This window comes from Colletotrichum truncatum, assembly GCF_014235925.2.
Source record: "Colletotrichum truncatum strain CMES1059 chromosome Unknown Contig_0003, whole genome shotgun sequence".
In the NCBI taxonomy this organism is placed as follows: domain Eukaryota; kingdom Fungi; phylum Ascomycota; class Sordariomycetes; order Glomerellales; family Glomerellaceae; genus Colletotrichum; species Colletotrichum truncatum.
Genome location: NW_027222400.1, coordinates 3098800 through 3118546, shown reverse-complemented (window position 1 = coordinate 3118546; position 19747 = coordinate 3098800). Strand labels below are relative to the sequence as shown.

General features: G+C 52.3%; 5 protein-coding genes across 5 annotated transcripts; 3 read left to right on the top strand and 2 right to left on the bottom strand.

Moving 5' to 3' along the window:
* Nucleotides 1-325: 325 nt before the first annotated feature.
* Nucleotides 326-2379, top strand: CTRU02_205767 (uncharacterized protein; the record flags this gene model as incomplete). Its single annotated transcript, XM_036727757.1, has 3 exons — nt 326-1811; nt 1877-2163; nt 2245-2379. The coding sequence occupies 3 exons, from the start codon at nt 326-328 to the stop codon at nt 2377-2379; spliced, it is 1908 nt and encodes a 635-aa protein (XP_036580713.1).
* Nucleotides 2380-2618: 239 nt separating this feature from the next.
* CTRU02_205766 (flavin-containing superfamily Amine oxidase) lies at nt 2619-4064 on the bottom strand (the record flags this gene model as incomplete). Its single annotated transcript, XM_036727756.1, has 1 exon — nt 2619-4064. The coding sequence occupies one exon, from the start codon at nt 4062-4064 to the stop codon at nt 2619-2621; it is 1446 nt and encodes a 481-aa protein (XP_036580712.1).
* A 4455-nt stretch (nt 4065-8519) lies between these two features.
* On the bottom strand, nt 8520-8867 carry CTRU02_205765 (uncharacterized protein; the record flags this gene model as incomplete). Its single annotated transcript, XM_070204606.1, has 1 exon — nt 8520-8867. The coding sequence occupies one exon, from the start codon at nt 8865-8867 to the stop codon at nt 8520-8522; it is 348 nt and encodes a 115-aa protein (XP_070061710.1).
* Nucleotides 8868-15571: 6704 nt separating this feature from the next.
* CTRU02_205764 (transcriptional activator hap2) lies at nt 15572-16486 on the top strand (the record flags this gene model as incomplete). Its single annotated transcript, XM_036727755.1, has 1 exon — nt 15572-16486. One exon carries the CDS (start codon nt 15572-15574, stop codon nt 16484-16486), a length of 915 nt encoding a protein of 304 aa, XP_036580711.1.
* A 1909-nt stretch (nt 16487-18395) lies between these two features.
* CTRU02_205763 (aminoglycoside phosphotransferase) lies at nt 18396-19648 on the top strand (the record flags this gene model as incomplete). The annotated part of the gene is made up of 3 exons (XM_036727754.1): nt 18396-18494; nt 18575-19194; nt 19264-19648. 3 exons carry the CDS (start codon nt 18396-18398, stop codon nt 19646-19648), a joined length of 1104 nt encoding a protein of 367 aa, XP_036580710.1.
* Between the last annotated feature and the right edge of the window lie 99 nt (nt 19649-19747).

The window sequence follows — 19747 nt, the reverse complement described above, 5'->3', positions numbered from 1 at the left end:
TGGCTGGAAGACTGAAAGTTGAAGACTTCAAATTTTCTGAATGTATTTTATCATCGAAAGCATTCGCATGTTATTGCGATATGGGGGGCTCCTTTGGAACTTTTAGCAGCTGTTGCCTGGAATAAACCGAGGCCTTGTCGCCTCCACTGCTTGCGCCAATTGCTTACATGCACCAATAATGCGCTTGCAGCTAACCCCTACAACTGCAGGCGACCTTACAGAGTATCTCAGGGGTAAATCTCTTTGAAGCTTCCTTCACATTTCTGCCATTTTAAGAGCAACATTAACTGTTACTTAATTACTCCGTCTTACCACTTTCACTTACATGGACGAGCTCACGTATCGCCGCGATGCCATCGCGAAGAGTCTAACAAAATATTACGAAACCCTCGCCCGAGCATGTTACTTCTCGCCAACCGACATCCAGTCGCCTCCACCAGAAGGTTGGAGTGACTCTGAGCTCGACATTGACGCTCTTCGTTCCTTGGGCCGTTCCGACAAGGCCATCGACTTTCTTAGGCATCTCCCGTACATTAAGCCATTGAAAAACAGCAATATTCCGATACAATGGCCTGTTCTCATTCGTTCACGAGCGATTCGTTACCTGCAGGATGGCGGTGACTTCAGCAAGTGGTCATCCCGTGGTGAGGAGGGACTGTCCGAGTTGTCATGTTTATCTTCCGTCGAGCCCTTCGCTGGGCTGGTTGGTTTGCCTCCTCATGAAGTTTCTCTCACCACTGATTACGGCAGTGGCTTCATCGATTCAATCTCTGTAGGCCAGCCTCGATGCATTATCGACTGCGAAAAGGGCGTCCTGCCATCAGAGGCTGCCAGGTCATTACGGACTATAGGGGGGGCATTCATGGAAGATACCCAAGATGCTGCTGCGCTTTTTGAAGATATGACTTCCAAACTGCTGGGCGGCAATCACCTTGCGCTACCACCTATAGAAGACTACGAGCCGGAGATCATGAGCCCCCTGGGCGATGACCTCATGGGAGAGCTTTGGAAACGAATCGAGTGGATCTATAAGTCGCACGGGTGGTATAGTTACGATAATGATCCATCAATGTGGCGGCGTGACGAGTGTCTGATCAAGTTGAAGGAATTCCGCACGCTCATGTGGGAGGCTGACAAGAAAAAGGTGGAATTCGAACAGAATCTCGATGATGATGACGACGAAAACTACCAGGGCAACGACATGTGTGAAGACAAAGAAAGTAAAAGATCATCTGTTGATGATTCAGACGAAGAGCTGAACTCGGAGCTAGATATCAGCGACATTGCAACAGAAGATTTAGAAGCAGAGCTTGCTGAACTTCTCGCAGACCAAAATGAGCCATCTATGGAGGTAGATCCAAACTACTCAGAAATTGTACACTACGACTATAGCCGCGATGCTGCCGTGGACGTTGTTGAGCGATACTACAAGTTGCTATCTCACATGGCATACTTTCCGCCGGACCTTTTGGAGTGCGCGCCAGAAAGTGGCTGGTGCAATGACAAGTTCCCTTTAGAGAAACTAGTCAGGCTTGGGTACTCGGATAAGGTTATCGATCTGCTTAGGTATCTGCCTTATTTGGCACGCGACAAGTACCACTGGCAATTGTTTAAAGACAGCGAACCTAAGCGCTATCTCAACGATGCCAGACCCTTTGCGAAAATACCAACCGAGAGGCTCAACAGAGAAAAGCTTTACAAGTTTAAGCTTTCGCCTTACAAAGATTGTGTCTTGCCTCCAGAAATGGTGGTGATATCGGCATCGGCAGACGGTGTATGGGGCTCTTGGCTTCTTTTAAACACGGAAACAGGTAAGATTCCAATCAGTCCTAATGGCCTTATGACAAAGACTCCAAGAGCTAAGAATAAACTTAAGGGGCACTCTACATTGAAAGCTTGTCCAACCGCAAGTCTTGGGATCCCCCGGAAAGTCAGCCGTGGCTGCGCAACCAAGCAGTCCCCATAGTACCCTTCTTTGAGGATCTCATTTACCGTGCACAATCGCTCGAGATTGTTCCGGTACCAGGTGAAGATCTAGAGCTGAATCTCATGCCTGGGATATGGGCTGAGCCAGACTGGTTCCTGGGACGCAAAGTGCTGGCCAGGATGGGAACTATGGACCAAAGAATTCTCATTCCTAACGGAAAGAGATGGGGAATCGAGGTGAGACCATATTTTCCCATTTTTGACCCCCTCATGTTGAGTGACTTTCGCATTTGGTCGCTAATATTTCCCTTGTTGCAGGATGCGCGGAGAATGTATCGTCGGTTTCATTGGCCTGATCTGGAGAACTTTCGCAGGGATGAGTGCTTAGAGGCACTTGCACAATTACACCATGACCTTGTCTATCCGCGCAAGAATGCCAAAGATGAGGTGTGATGTACCAATGACGGGCAGGGTAAAGACGTCAACTACACTTGAAGGGTAACATTCTCACTGGGAAACGATTCTCCTAAATCTTGTTTCATAGATTCTGGCAAACTGGAAGGCTACAGTTGTGCTGTAGAACAAAATCACCAAAGCGAAGCGCTGCTTGAAAATACGTTTTTGTAAAACAAATAGTTGTCTAAGGCAGTATTTACTAATTTGAAAGTAATTAATCACAACTCTCGGCATTTTCAAAGACCAAGCTCCTTCTTCAACCCAGGCAAGACAGTGCCCTCGTTGAAAGACCACACCAGCGCACTGTTGTGCCCAGTAAACGCTGCGCCAGCCCAATACGTGTTCCGAGCGCCCTCCAGCGCGAGCAGCTTGGAGTAGAAGCCGCCCTTGATCTCATCAGCAGACACGCGCACGTTGAACGGCGCATGGTTAGAGTAGTACGGGAACGTAACAGTTTCCGCCGCATTTTGCGGCACAGCACCAACGGCAGCCAAGGTCGCCAGGTGCTTCCGGATGATGGCCTTTCCGTCCTCGTCGGTGTAGTCCGCGTTGTTGAAACCGACGCCGACCAAAAAGTCGCCGGAGGAACCGGTGGTGTAGATGCCGTTGCTGCCTGGGATGACGGGCTGGTTGAAGGGGGTCTGGACGCCGACGTTCTGGAGGCTGTTGTTCAGGCCTTGGATAGTGGCGACGCCAGCCCAGTAGCCGATGGCGGAGAACTTGGAGAAGAGGCTCTTCTCATCGGCGGACAGGTCGTAGGTGCCCACGTTCTCAATGGTCGGGGGTATGGCGATCAGAAGCTTGCGAGCGCGGACGAGCTTGTGGTCTTGACCAGGCTGGTGGATGAGTACGGAGACACCAGAAGTGTTGCTGTCGTCAATCTTGACGTCACGATCGACTTTGACAACGGTAGTGTCGAGGAGAATGCTGTCTCCGAGGTCCTTGGCCGCAGCGTCGTATAGAGCTCTCGTGTCGCCGTTCGCAGATATGATGAACTCACCAAATATGCTGTTCATAAGACCGGGTCCGAATCCCTTGATGCCGTACAAAGCAGGGATTGTTGAGATATCACCGGTGTACCAGTTGAATTGGGCAATAATGGGCAAGAGCGCGGAGAAGTTATACTTCTGGGCCAGCTCCCCAAAGGTCACCGTGAGTTCCTCTGGAACGGGGTCGGGAACGAGGAATCCCTGGTCGATCCAGGGGTACTTGGCGAGGACATTGATGGAGTATGCCTGCGCCGCCGCCTGAAGGGCCTGCTGCTGGGCCGCAGTAGCAGAGGCGTTTTGAGCCGGGATTGGAATGCCGAGGGAGAAGTCGTAGTTCTTCGTCACGGCGCCCGGTTGCGGGTTGAGGGGGTTGTTCTTGATGGTGGAAACGTTGAGGCGGGAGAAGTAGTTGCTCACGATCTCGCTGTTCTCGAAGACGACAACGCCAACGTTGGTTGGGATGTGAGTCTGAGGGTTGACATATGTCTCGGCGTGGCCTCCGATCTGGGACTTCTTTTCCAAGACGAGCACCTTTGCACCGGCGTCCTTGAGGTGAATTGCGGCGTGGATTCCGGCAGAGCCACCACCGATGATTGCGACATCGACATCAATAGGCTTTGCCGAGCATGGAGAGGCGATGGCCGAGGAGACCAGGAGCGCCCAGGCCGGCGACGCGATCCGGGAGATCTTCATGTTGGAGAGGGTTGAAACGAGCAGAAACGAATGGATTTATCAAAAGGACAATGCAAGGAGTGTTATTTGGTAGGTTTATTAAGTATTACGGGCAGATGTGATTGTGTAGGACGCCTTGTGCCGTCTTCAAGTCTGCTCTGGGTCAAACATTGAGAGGTACGCCCATTTATGAAGAATTCCCACGACAACTCGTCCGGCGCATCCGTCAACATCAGGGTGCTTATTGATGCCGTGCTGAAAGTGGTAGTTTTCGCCGGCCTCTAACATTCGTTACTAAAGGTGCCATGGTGTGTTTTTGGAAATGGTAAAGTAACTAAAGGTGGCTTTGCAGTACCGACAATACCGAGGACAAGGAGTTTTGAAATTGGTTTAATTAAGACGGAAACCTTGAAGCTTCAGAAGGTGTTGAACTGAAGTGTTTGGGCTCCGCTATAGTAATCAAGCTTTGATTAGTCTAGTTAACCGATCCAACCTCAAGGTTCACCAAGCTATGGAGCATTAATGGCGTCATTAAGGCCCGGTTCAGACGGAAACCTGGGGTTGGGTTGCTGTGATGAAATGCATGGCGACGGATAATTTCCTAGTTATCGACAAGGACAGGTTATTGAAGAATGTGCCAAGAATTAGCCATTTGGGATCCGATTCTTTAGACGAGCTAGAGACCAAACTGTACGCCTACCAACAATCATTATTACACTACGTTAAAAAGCATATTCTTACATCATCATTGCCCAAATGCCATATGTCAGGATTATTTATATGTTGTGAGGATAAGGACATAGCAAGCTCTGCCTCTCTCATGCTGAATGAATTTCAAGTCCAATCAACAAGGTACATGAGACAACCCAACCTGGACTATGGAACGGGAAACTTTGAAGTTAGACTAAACAACTAGCCAAGTACTAGTAGGATACGAAACCGAGAACGAAAACGGAAATGCCTGCATCCCTTCTCAAGTCGTCGCGCACACTTGCATGTCGAATTCTTGCCGCAGTGTTAGTTGCGTTCAGAAATGTGGTGGTTTTTTTCCAAGGTGTTTTTAAATAGGATGTGATTAACACGGTCGCCTTCGACAACATCTACTGCTGGAAGGCAAAAGGTTTGTTTGTGCATGCGCATACGTATAACGAAAAACAGTGCAAGCAAAGGTTACGATTCCCAAACTCCCCTATCTCTCGAGTTCGAGCCCGAGTTGAAATTTTGATCAAATGATGAAATCACCCGAACCGGGCTTGGTCTTGCATTGGCAATGGTGTATTATCGGAAGCACCCCGAATAACAGTACCTTGTAACCTCGATCATCAGTGCTGGTATCAGTTGTGTTGTCCAAGGCTCTAAGCCTTTGAATTTTCTCTACTTAGTCATGGGCACTATTGCAATCGTATCCTCTAATTCTGCGTTTGATGAAAGCTTTGATTGTTTGATCCCAAGTAAACAATGTGCAGAACAACCAGACGCAAAAAAGAAAATGATCTGCGTGTTACGCCCGTAGAGGGATCAGGGGAGTTAGGCCAGACGCAAAGAGTAAACTCGCGAGGAACTGAGGCTGAGAAACAACCCCACCTGATCGTCACAACCGGCACCAAAGAAACGGATGCGTTTCAATGTAGCACAATGTTTCTTGAGGACCAAAGTTTAATAAAACAGTCAAGAGGGACTGTCCTACTGCAACTTGGCACTCTATACTTTCTCTAACATCCACTGACAGCGTCCAGTATAGGTTGCCGTAAGACGTTATATAGGACAATACCAGCCCTCAAAGCAGCTTGTTCGTCACATAGTCTTCTAACCCACAGCTAGAACTGCCGCATCCGCACACGGCAGAAAACACTTAACCCGTGTCGGCCAGCCAGACGAGTATTCAACCACCACGCAGACAAATCCACCTCGCCCGGCCCGTATCCGCACATAACACCGGGCGAGAAAGACCTCCCGCACACGACCCGGAATCATGAAGAGGTCTTCGATGTAGAGCAGTAACCAACATGATGCCTTACATGAACAGAGAGGCCCGATACATCCCCGAGTTCGATTCTCGGTTTCGGAACAAGCACTTTTCACCTCTGGACCAATCCCCGCTCCTCACCCACCGTTCGAAAAGGCCACCTCCGGAACGCCGTCACCAAACCCCGGAACGCCGTGCCTACGCGTCAACACATTGGAATTACAGCCCGCTAGTCATGACAATGAGGACCCCTCCCCTTTCCCACTGCAACTATAAATCATGTGGTCCCAGAACCACCCGCACCGGACGCGACGCAAGCACAAAGCTGACAAAGAAATCACTAAACTATACGCGCTCCCTCCCCCCTTCCCGTGACCGATCGTACCCTGCGCATCGCAAGCGCTGACCATCCCCCCCTACTCCCCCTCCACGGAGACGGGGGGCGCGATTAGGATCCCGAGGAAAGCGCACGTCGCCCGTCGTCGCCGTCGTCGCCGCCGCCGTCGACTACGAAATCCTTCCCGCGCCGCCGGTCGTGAGCGGCGTTGCGACTGGTCCGGCACGTCACTTTCCCCCAAGGGTGTTGTGCCACTTTTAAGCGCCAGGAACGGGCCAGGAACGGGGGGACAATTGTCTCGTTCATTTTTTACGACCGAGGGTTTATGTGATACCTAGTGGCGGTCGGGTTTTGTAAACGCCGGAGCCTGGATACCCTATTAGATGACTTTACACTTTACCGTGGTCACTATGCCACTGTGCCGTGCGTGGGATGGCGGTTTGGCATTTTTGGACTGGGATAGTTTGGTTTACATGCTTTTTTTTTTTTTTGGTTCTTTTTTTTTGGGGCGGGAAATGTCACGGCCGCGCCTACACTACGATACTGACGGAGTAACCGCCGCGTTGCAATGCTCAAGTGACTTGCTGATTGTGAATTACGGACACGAGCGCGCGCGTGAGCTTCACTGATTACCTACTGCGACGATACACAAAGATCCCCCCCTTCCTCCCGCCCAAACTTCGTATCGAGTTACAGGGTTCAGCCAGCTCGGTAAAACCCCGAATATGTCTGCCTTTTTGTCGTCGCAACGCCGACATCCGGAAAAAAAAAAAAAAAAAAAGACTGATCCTTGCTCACTTACCCCGGTCAAGAAAAAGGTCACTTGGGCAATGTACACTGGAAAAAATAAAAAAAGTTGGCAATAGAGTCTCCGGCTGCGTTATTAATATCGTCATCACGGTTCAAATTTCACTCAAGGGTGGTCGGGAGGCTGGAGGATGGAGCGTTACATGTCCTCCTCCTCCTCCTCCACAAGTTCCGTGATTTCTTTTCTACACCGGCTCGGCCAGTAAAAAGGCCGGTTCCCAATTCCTCGCTGCCGGCCATCACGCAAACGTCTTTTCTCTATCTTATTTTTTAAGGTTGGTCCAGAGGGCGTTGGGCCGAATAGGAAACCAAAAGGCCAAATCTCGCACCTCATTCGTCGCGACAAACATGCAAGCTACCCCCTTTCGCGATTCGCGAAAGAACAGGGGACTGGCTGGTCCAAAGTCTACCATTCACATCACATTCTGTACGCGAACCTCCAGAGTGTGGAAACTGTGGGAATACCATAAGGTATGTCCCGTAAACGTAAATGTCACTGCAGAAAAAAAGACATAGTGTGCTGCTGCCACTGAAGAAAGAGAATGGTAAAGAGACCAAAAAAAAAGTAAAATAAAAATAAATAAAGAAAAAGGAAAAAAGACCAAACTGAAAATCATAAAAATAATTACGGATACGTATCCGAGCCGCGTCTTGCGAATCAGTTGTATCACTATCGTTAGATTCCCCACCTGTGGACCCAAAAAGCCAAGGAAGTTCGCAGGAAACGAGAATCACCTGCCATCAGTGGGATAGACCGCGCGCGACGCTCTCTCGCGACGGTATAGCTCTAACCGGGCAGTAGGGACTTTTGTGCGTGCGGGAAACCCGTTCTGTGGCGTTGCGTTGGGCTTGCGGGAGCTTGTGGTGTGGGCAGTTTAAACTATCGACGCTGGGCTCCTTTTTTGTCAAAGAAGCCCATTCGCAAAAATGAGGGGAAAAAAATGCTGCCCTATGTCACCTCTCCGTGCACACGCGGCTTTTCGTCTGATGACATTGATGATCAAAACACGGCTTGCACTAACGTTACTCACATTGGCCGGGCGCTCGACCTCAGCTTGTGTAGATCCCGTCTGCTGGTAAGATCAGGCAGGGCTTGGCGGACTTTTGATGGCTGACCTAGCCAGCAAGCCCCAGAACAGAAGGGGACAATTCAGGTCTCGGGCAATTCTCCAAAAGTAATCGAGAAGACCGTTTACCGTAAGCAGTAAACATTGTTCTCAAACAATAAAGGTGACGGCCAAATTTGCTTCTCGCATTAACCGCCGCCTGGGTAATTTTAACATGGGGGAAGAAAAACGTGAGAAGTGAGCCGCGTCAAAGCCCATGTTTCCAGCTGGGACCTGGAGTCTCGACCACAGTAACAGCATCAGCGGCGCTCCCCCAGAAGGGCCTGGAACAGCACTGGACATGGGTCATGTTGGAGCAACGCGCGGGAGTGAACCGACGAAAAATAAAACAAAAGAAAAATAAAAAGTCGATACTCAGGAGGCTCGGCATCTTTGCAAAGGCAGACAGAACTATGGCCCATGTCCATCGTGATTGCCAGCCAGTCCTTGTCGCGCCAGACATTGGTGATTTGCAAAGTCACTTCCAGTCCTCCCTCCATTGGCAAGCAGATGCCGGGCGAGGTCCTTGTCGCCTCGTCCTCAAACTGGCCCAGCGTGCGTCCGTGTGGCTCTTCGGGAACGAGGGAGTGACGGCGGGCGTGACGCATTACCACCCACTCGAATCATGGAAAAATCCAGGCAGCTGACCACTAGGCAGCTGCAGAACTCATGCGTTTCTGACCACTTAGATAATTCGTTCGAGGCGAATTCTCACCCAATCATTCCCTGTGTCGCGTCGTCCGCCCACACATGCCCTCGTGTTGGATGTGCGCCCAGCGGCAGCAAAAGGCGGAGAGGAGGCGGAGATCCTTTTCTGCCCACTATCCTATGAATAACAATCCGACGCGGACATCGCAGTGTGCTGCCCCGAGACTCAAACCGGGCTCATTCTCGGTCGCCTGCTCACCTGACTTGTTTAGAGTCAGGCACGGCAGAACGATACAGTGAGCAGATGTCTCCCCACGCTGCGCGGGTGTGACGACCGACGAACCCGGCAACCCCACTGCCATTGTCAGCTCGTGAGACACCCCAAGCCTCTGATACACGAACTGCATGTGCTTTCCTGCAGTTATAGTTCTGTAAGTAGCTATCTCCGAGCGGCCGGATGCAGGTTTTGCGACTCCGAGACCTCGGAGGGACACGCTCGCAATGGCTACGGTACGGGATAGAAAGTCACTGTGCCTGCTGAGTCTGCCAACCTCTTGTCTCACCAGATACTCCAGAAAGGAGAGGTGGTTGAGCTTGAGGGGCTCAAGCCTGCCATTGCTGTACCGCATAGAACGCCCTCGTTTGTCTCGTCATGCTGTACCTTGGAAGGAGTCATCGCGGTGGTCTGTGCAATAGACGATAGTTTGCGTATGTGCTCGGTGCCTTGGGTACGGTACCAAGCGAGGATATTGAAAGGTACGTACTGCCCTCCGCTTACTGTGTACTACCTATCTGACAGTCGTCTTGGAGCAGTCTAGGAGGGGAATGAGCGAGACACAACCGAACCAACCTGCTCCGACGAGGGTGTCACTCCATGTCCCCTCCCCGGCCTGCTTGACCCAGAAGTGCTAGTGCACGGTACTGGATGAAATGGTACGGATTAATGAGTACGGGTGAGTGAACGTCTTCTTGCCAGGGAAATGCTGCTTCAGTCTCGAGTAAAATTTCGTCACAGAATTAATGCGGTGTGTGTGTCACGTGGGGCCCAGTGGCTGAGGGTGGATCCCCCAACAGAAAGAAGAAAAGTGTGATGCGGCGCGGACGGAGCTGGACCAGAAGAGCCCGGATGCTGTTGCAGGGGAGGCCCAGCCGCAAAGGCGGGGACCGGAGGAACTTCCCAGTAGCAGCCCAACCGATCGACAGAGTGTGTGAGTGCGTGTATGTGTGATGGTGGTGGTAGTGGTGGTGGTGGTGGTGTGTGCGTGTGCTGTTGTGTACTATGAATGCCCTGAAGTGACTTGAAGTGATGAGTACTCTTGCACTGGAGCCGGCTTATCGTTGTCGTCCCTGGTGCAATAGGCATGATTCCCCAGTTGAGCATCGCATCGCATCGCATCCAATCCATCCATCTTGTAATAAGCGCTGACCGGTAGATGAGCCATGTCTTGTTCATATCCCTGAAGACCAGCAAATTGGCAAATTTGGGGTATTCAGAATATGGCTGCGCGTTTGCTGTGCAATGAGCGAAGGGCAAACATTCTGACCAACTCGTCCCATCCCCAGCCTCTTTTCTTCGTCAACTTGGCCTTTTGCCCCTCACCGTTCCAGAGGCAACAGCCCAGGGAGGTTAGCACGACCGGCGGGCGGTAGAGCAGCCGTCACCGCCTCTTCTTTTTTTTCCATGGTGCTTCTCCGCACTGTCCGGTTGTCCCACTTCCGTCGCGGCGAACGTGGGCAAAAAACGAGGCAGAGTTGAAAACAGTCTGCCAGGCCCTGAGGGAGTCGGTCTCTAAAATTAGCCCTTGCTGGAGTGCCAGCTCACGAATCTGTCGATCTGCCTCATTCCTTGGGTAGTGGGATCAGGTTTTCGCTTGTGTGCCGATGCTGACCGACTTATTTGTGGCGTCACCCGCACGCATATAGCAGGCAGGCCATGAAACCGATGCTGGATGTTGAGAGACAGGAGGGCCTGAGATAGTCTGAGGCAGCCTGAGCAGCCCGAGTACTCTCTATGTAGCCCTAGGTGTGGTGCATGTGCTGGCGTCGGACCGGAGGGGGAGGGGAGGGGGGGAGGAATATCAGTTCAGGTTGCAGGAAAGCCTTCTCTCCCGCTGCCACCTCCGCGTCCTTAAGAGCTTGGGTAATTAGGCAATGACAAGGTATTTGCGGGATAAGCATTAATAGCAGCGTGATGATGAGTATCTTCTCGTCTCATCTAGCTCGCGTATAGGTAGGTGCGTGTAGCCTTGCTTTAAAGAGAGGGAAATGTTGAAGTAACGTGGCAGATGGAGACTTTGCCCCATACGGTAAGGTCTTGGCCCAGGGAAAGGAATTTGAGAGGTTGACAGGACGGGTGGCCGAGGAAAGCGAGCCACCAAAAAAGCCTGGCTGGCAAGAGCACGGAGAATGAGGAAAACAAGGGTTGTACAGTTTAAAAAAAAAAAAAAAAAACTATAAGAATAAAATCTGCACACATGTAAACGGTTACAGATATCCAGGAGAACGGCAGAGTCTATTACCAACAGGACGCTCCGACCTTACATCCCTCAAATAAAGTGGCCAAAAGTCGGATGAAGCTGTGGTACGTGTGCATCTGGCATCAAAAGCCAATGTCTGGATGAAGGATGCGAAAATGGAGTGAAGGGGACTGTGGAAGTGACTAGGCAATGTGAGATCCCCACCCAGTTTGTCAAAGTAGTATACATAGCACACACCCCTCCTTCGGAGCTCCCAGGGGGTGAGTCGAGTAGCAAAAGGTCAAGATCACGTCATGACAGCAAATCAGAAGCGGCGAGGCCAACGCCAGCCACAGCAAGAGACCCACTTAGACCCGCTGATTCAGCCAGTCAGAGATGTTAAAGGGTTAATGATCCCGCCCCTCAAATCAACGATGAGCATTCTCCCTCGTCCTTCACCTCCTCCCTCCCACAACCAATCAGTCTGCTCTGGCCCACACAAACGTGACGGACGCGAGGGCAGAAAAAAAGAGCGAGTCAAATCCATTCAATCAGATTCGATCCTCAGCAACAATTCGAAACAGACACCAGGGACGTCTGGGCTGCTTTCATTCAATTGGACACTCGACATCATATCAAATCAATCGCCAATCATCAGCTAGGCCTATCCGCTCCGCATTTTGCACTCTATCGATCTTGCATCACGGGTGTGAGATATCTGCGAAGACGCGCGGGAAACCAAGTAATAAAGAAACACTATTGTTGTGTGATAGTGTGGAGAGAGAAGGAAAAAAAAAAAGGAAGAAGAAGACGACGTAGCGCCCGACCACCCAAGCGGCAGATCGAAAAGTGAGCAAGCAGCAGCAGGCCATTAGAAGCATTGCAGCATCCAAAGTAACGCATACGCGCACACACACACACACATACACACCGCCAGAAGACAGACAGCAAGGGAAAGAGAAAGACAAAAAAAGAAGTAGAAGTGACGGCCAACAGATACGACATTTCGAAAAAAGAGCAACGAACGACAGAAACCGGCTCTTCCGTTCCGCCTGCTTGCTTCTCCTGCCTTCTTCCTTCCTGTCTCGATTTCACCTGCCCTTTCATTGTTGGGCAAGAGCTCCTCTCTCTTGTCAGAGTCACTCACCCATACACAAGAAAGGCAAGAGGGGGTGTAATCTGTTAGGGTGCAGGTTCGGCTAACCTCACCTCTCCTTGCTCCTTCCCTCACCCTTCACTGCGACGTCAACGTCAGCACCACCCCCCCCCCCCCCCCCCCCCCCTCCACTCCCCTCCCTCTCTCTTTCTCACACTCTCTCCGGTTCCTCCTTCCACCCACCACCACCCACTTACCCATTACTCCTTCACCCCCTCCTTCCCGTCCTAAGGCAGCCGTAAGGCTTCAGGTTCCCGGATCCCAGCAAGTGGTCCATTTACCGCCGACGCCACAGGCTCCACGCACCTTTTTTTATTATTTTTATTTTATTTTCTTTTCCTGCCCTCCGAAACAGGCGTACAAAGTGCGAGAGAGCCCCGGTTTGCCAGAAGAAAAGCTCCAGCGAATCCAACGAGCCAAAAAGCCAGAAAAAACCCGCCCTCCCACAAAAGCCAGCAAATCAGCTCGTCTTTTTTTCTTGCGACCACTGACAACCGTCGCGCACCTTTCTCCTCTGTCCTGACCTGACATTGGACAAACCAGCACCACCACAGCACCGCACTGGACACCTGCTTGTCTGCTTTGCTGCATCCAGAAACATTCGTGGATTCTCTCGATTCGCGTCTGGAACACACAAAGAGACCCTATCACCATCGCCATCGTCAACTTGCACCTGTCTATTGGCCACAACAGCCCGTCAGGTGACAGATTCGACCTGCGGAAAAAAACAAACAGCAGTTTTATTCTTTTTTTACTCGTGCTCAACACACAGAGCGTTCCGTACCGCACACGGCATCGCATCGCATCGCGATAGACCAACCGCGTCGCACATTTTCCAACCCCAGTTTGCACAACCAGCAAACAGCAAGCACGCGCACGCGTCAAAGCTCCTTCGGAAGGCGATCTCAAGCTCACATCGTGACACTCGAGTCCAAAGCCTATCAGAAAGCTTCGCCTTTACTTAGACCGGGAACCAATCCCCAAAAAAAAGATCCCCCCCCAAAGCCAAAATCAAATCTAGCCAACCAGGTACGTTTCGCATGCTATTCGACACAAGTCGTCTGGCGCCCCTCCTCTCCAGCCTTGTCCGTCGCCGCGCTTCCTTGTCGCCGGACCTGACGGGCGCCATCATATATCTTCATCTCACTTCCTGTCTTGTCATTTGCCTGTCAGTCCACGCTATCAAGGGCCTGGCTTTTTCTGTCGAGTTGGCGCTTGGCACCCGTTGTGTCGGCACATTCTCGACATTGAATTTGGACGACATCCTTTTCCTGTCAGAACGAGTCGAATAACTCCTACGAGTTTTCTACGCTTTCTGTCCTTTCTTTTCCCCCCTTCTTTTCCATGCCACCTTTTCCCCTCCCCCCCTTCTGAAACCGGGACGAGGAGCCATGCTTACTGACTAAATCAGGGCGCATTATCCCCCTCTTCCGGCACTTCATTCGTACTCATCGCCGATTTCACTATCGCACTCGCTCTATTTTCAGCTTCAACGGTACGTGTATTGTACTTTTCTTGTATGTCGCATTGTCACCGCCCGTCGCAGTATCTGTACGGCATCTCGTTTTCCCTCCAAGTGTTACCACCTCTTTACTCTACCCCCCCTTCTCCAGTTCATGTCCACGTCAATCTGTTTCTGGTGCTGTCGAGTACGGACTTCGGCGACACCCCCACCTCGTTCACCATTTTGTCCTCTGACGTTACCCTTTTTCTGTCTGTTGCTGCTATTACATTTGCCATTCTATTTCCCCCCAGTTTGGATGCACACCCGCATAACCAAAGCCTTCTATACCTTCTGGAAGCACCCCTCTCCGGTTGGCATTCGAGGGTTGGTTGGAAGGGACTGCACCAGCAATAACATAAAACACCCTTACCAACCACCTCAAGTGGCAGCCTCAGTGGGATGCACGTACATTCTTGTGGAAGCGCTTAGTGAGCCTTGCCTAAAGTCTGGCGGGTGGCAGCGACACCAGACTCTGGAGATAGCGCCTGTACCAGCACCCCCCCTCTTCCCCTCAGGGGCGTAAAAAAAAACGCACAGGCACTGTCACAGCAGCTTGGACTGCCTTCTGGCTCTGCGCCGCCACCACTACCGCAGCAGGGGAGAGGTGTCGCCGGGCTGGTTGGCATGGTGGGCCTTGTCTTTGCATATTCCGTCATGCATGCGAGGTCTGCCAGCGCATCAGAGTAGTGGACCGAGGCGCGAGCAGAGGAACAACATCCCCACTAGCCCGTACCATTGCAGTCGCATCTTCCCGAGCATTGATTTATATACAAGGAGAGGCTAATGTTTTTGGTTGGACAGATCTTACGTCGTGAAGTGGAATAAAGCCAGTCCATCTCTTATTTTCTGGGGAAACAAGGCTTCGACCGTTCTGTTTCGTCCAAAACTACCCGCTTCCCGCCGTGCAGCCGGTAGACCAGACCAGGACCGGCTCCTTTCGTCAAACCCGGAACAGGCCACTAGAGTGAAGTCCCCCAAGACGGATAGCGACAAGACACAAGCCTTGCCATCTCGCCTCGCCTCGTACGGCAGCAGCATCCTATCCCGCTCTCATCATCCTCACGTGGCTGTCATTCTCACTTCCAGGCTCAGCCACCCAGCCAGCAACGTCCGCCCCGCGACTACATCAGCCCGCATATGCCGTGGTCGGCTACTTGCGTCGCGCACCACTGCCAGCTCATCCACGCATCGCCAATAGATTGAGCCCCTCCCCCCCAGCACACTGGCAGAGTACCCCAGGCTACCGCCCACTCCCAACGCGTGTGCCCAACTCTACCCAAACAGACGGGTTAATTCCAGCATTTTAAAGCTCAATTCTTATCAAAAGGGCAGCTTTCGTCGCTACTCATTCGCTACTCGCGACCCATAACCGTGAAACCCTTACTTTCCCTCGACCACAGTCACGCTACTTCAAATCACCCGCGCCAGAGCCGTCGCCAAGCTAGATATACCATCGCTTGACTTCTCATTGGTTCTGAGCAAAATCGCGACGAAGAAGAACAGCTTCATCGCATTGCTCGTTCATTTTCCAACAGGCTTATTCCCAGTATGATGGAATACGCACAATACCCACAACAACCACAGAACGCGCACTCGGGATACACCAACAACTCCGCCGCCAACAACATCACCTCTCCTCACGGCGTACAGACGTCACCCATCCTATCTACTCAGCAACAATCACCTACGCAGGCACAGGGACACAACATGTACCAACCACAGTACAACGTCCCTCAACAGGGCATGCACTATGCCATGCCCCAAATCCAGGCCGCCGCAATGGCAGCAACCGCCGCGGCTTCGGGGTCCAACTACCCCTACAACATGTCGGATCCCAGCTTGCCGCAGACTTCACCGCGAATGGGCGGAGCGAAGAAGGAGGCCAACCGTGATCCCAGATCACCAACCCAGATGAACAACGTTTCGCAGCTGCCTGGCGCTCAAAGACGCCTCAGCCAAGTCACCAGCCCTGGCGTCCCGGCACAGGCAATGATGAACCACGTCGCGCGCCCCGGTGTTGCCCCGCCGCAGATGACCCAGGCTCAGGCCATGCAACACCCGCAGTCCCCTGAGATGCCCGCCGGCGGTGTTGAGGAATCTCCTCTTTACGTCAATGCCAAACAATTCCATCGCATCCTGAAGCGCCGCGTTGCACGCCAGAAGCTCGAGGAGCAGCTCCGACTTACGTCCAAGGGCCGCAAGCCTTACCTCCACGAGTCAAGACACAACCACGCCATGCGCAGACCCCGTGGCCCTGGCGGTCGCTTCCTCACCGCCGAGGAGGTGGCTGCCATCGAGCGCGACAAGGCTGCCGGTACCGGCGAAACCCCCAAAGACGACGCGCCAAGCTCCAAGGCCGGCGCGAAGAGAAAGTCGGAAGCCGAGGAGGGTGACGCCAACAAGAAGCCCAAGACCGCGTCGGAAAGCCCCGAGGAAGAAGAGGAGGAGGATGAGGAGTCTTGAACTCCGCCATCGCCAACTTGATCTTCTTTGTTGAGCATTCCGATCACGAAGTCACGACCAGCCAGCAGAGACGTCTAACAACCATCCCTACTCTTTTTTCGAAATTGGTTTATAATGACGGCGGAAGTCACGATGCAAGATGCTTCCACGGGTGTGTTTATAAGGGGTTGGATCATTCCATGGACGTCTTTAAATGCAGCATTCGGGCCGGTACACAGGACTCTCATTGCCCTCTGGTTGCCAGGCCCGGTCGATGCCACCGCAGCATTGACCTTTTTCACCAAATCTTTTCTTTTCACTTTTCGTTTTCTCGGCTAATACAAATACTTGACTGGCAACAGCATGGCACCCGTCTAGACGGGTGGCCGCAAGGGAAATGGGAGGGAAGAATGCATGGACGACTCGAAACGACGGATACCCCTCTTGTGTTTACTCGATTACCCCCTTCTCCTTGTTGTTTTTGATTGACTTTTTTTTTCTACTTTTTTATTTTTCTTCACTTCATGTCACAATCTTTGCTGGGATGGGGCAAGTTTTTTTATAACTTTCTTAGGGGGGAAGAAGGGGTTGCTGTAACGGGGGCATATGGTCTGGTTACCAAACGGGCTTTTGGGAGTTGATACGAAGAGAAAAGAAAGAAAAACCAAAAACGAAAAAATGACCGCCAGCAGTGGTGTGTTGATTGTACGGGACAAAGAAGAATGATTGAAGATTATTATATTTTTACGCTTTTTCACAACTATTTTATTTCTCTTTTTTGCAAATGTCCGCCTTTTTTCTTTTTGATTGAATGGGGAATTAGACTCAGCTTTTCCTGGCAATCCGTCGCCGGAGTGAGAGAAACACGGGCTCTTTGTTTACTTTTAACGTTTTTTCGACCTGATTGATCTTCGTTTTCGAGCAATATATACATCCATATTCCCTAAACTAGTTTTGATCCATGCGACGTGATATCCAATAAAGTGAGCGAGTGTGTTTTATGAATGCATTGTTCGTGAAAAGGGACGGGCCGTGGATCTCGTGGGTTAACAACCAATTATTTACAATGACCTGACTCGACAGAAGGGCATCGTGTTATGGTATTGGCTTGAGACTAAGACGAACGAACTTCGCGTTACCCCCTTTTGCCGCAAGGGACCGGGGGCCGGGAGGTGTTTTTGGTCGACAAATGAGGCGCCAAAGGAGGGAGGGGGTGGTGGTTCCGTGAGCTTGCTCGGTCGGGTACGGCTATCTAGAGGACCCCCGCCTCCGCACTGACTGGAGGGGAGCTGCAACCAGTCAGTCGTTCATTCTCTGGATGGTGGAGGAGGGGGCAGGCCAGTATGAGAAGGGGGGGGGGGAAGCTTGCCTACCTATCTACCTACCTGCCTGTTTGCAACCTTGGGGAAAATGGTGCTCCCCCGCTCCTCACTCACACATACAACACCCACCCCCGTGCCACCCCTAGGCTATTTGCTGTTAGGCCCCCCCAGGTTATTTTTTTTTTGGTCAATGGCCTTTCACCGGTGGACCTCGGCATGTCTCTGCTGGAAATCCGATCCGGGGCAAGCCACATCGCATAAGCAAATTCGCTCCCTAAGCACAGGGTAGCAGGCTGCTGGCTGGCCACCCCTCTCCGCAAACTACACGCTAAAAGCCGTCAACTGCGGGCGAACCGAGGCTGAAATATGTAACGGGCCCGGCAAAAGCTTCACATCCCGGGAGACTCTATCCCCCCGTGGCCGGGTTTTCTGGTGTGTGTTGAAATACTTGAAGCTCAGCGACTTTTCCCCCTCCGGCCTGTGGTACCTCCAATTTTTAAGTGGGTTACGGATTTGACGATTGTAAGATCAATTGAGTAGCTGAGAAGATCGCGGGGAAGTTCAGAAGCAAATAGGTAAAGCCCAGGACAACCAACGTCATCGTCGAAATGGCGGGACGCGTGAGGCACCCGATTGACCAGAAGGCGCTGGAGCGGTATATCGAGCAGAACGTACCGGAGATCAAGACGCCGGTTGATATCAAGCAGGTGTGTTTCGTCCCTTCTTCTCATTACGAATATGATGCCCTCCCCTTCAACACAGGCCGTCCTCGCTAACCCTCCGCCAGTTCGGCTTCGGTCAATCGAACCCGACATACCAGCTCACCGACGCAACCTCCACACGCTTCGTCCTACGCAAGAAACCCCCCGGAAAACTCCTCTCCAAGGCCGCGCACAAAGTCGAGCGCGAGCACCGAATAATCCACGCCCTCGGGCCCACCGACGTGCCGGTCCCGAAGGCGTACTGCCTCTGCGAAGATGACTCCGTCATCGGCACGCCCTTTTACATCATGGAGTTCCTCGACGGCCGCATCCTCGAGGACGCCGCCATGCCCGAAGTCTCGTCGCCCGAGGAACGCAAGGCCCTCTGGAAGGCCGCGACGCAGACCCTCGCCAAACTGCACCGCGTGAACCCCAAGGACGTCGGCCTCGAGACGTTCGGGAAGAACAGCGGGTTCTACGAACGCCAGATACAGACGTGGACTACCATCTGCAAGAGCCAGGCCGCGACCAAGGATAAGGAGACGGGGGAGCTCGTGGGTGACCTGCCGCATTTCGAGGAGATGATGGCGTTTTTCAAGGAGAAGGCGAGGCAGCCCAAGGATAGGGGCACGTTGGTCCACGGGGATTACAAGATTGATAATATGGTCTTTCACAAGACTGAGCCGAGGGTCATTGGCATTCTAGAGTGAGTGACCCCCCTCTCGCCGGGTATCGATCCAAGAAACACAAGAGAAGAAACTGACAGACGACACAGCTGGGAAATGTCAACAGTAGGCCATCCCCTCTCGGACCTCTGCAACTTTCTGACCCCCTACTTCACCGCTTCCCGCGGAAGCAGCGGCGTCTACGCGCACGAGGGCTTCTTGCCCAACGCCACGCCGGGCCTGCCGACCGTCGACGAGATCGTCGGGTGGTACTCCTCCGAGGCCGGCTGGGACCCCTCGCCCGAGCTGAACTGGGGCATGGCGTTCAACGTGTTCCGGCTGTCGGCGGTGCTGCAGGGCATCGCGGCGCGCGCGGCGCAGGGCCAGGCGAGTAGCGAGCAGGCCAAGGTGTACGCTGTTACGAGGGGCCCGCTGGCGGAGTTTGCGTGGGAGTTGGTGGGGAGGAGTCTGGGGCAGGAAAAGGCGAAGCTGTAGATTATGTGTTATGATGGGTAATGTTTTGGATAGCAATTTTTTTTGGTTTCTGTGGGTGTGCTGCATTTTTTTCGTAGATTGGGTGCTTCATGGTTGTTG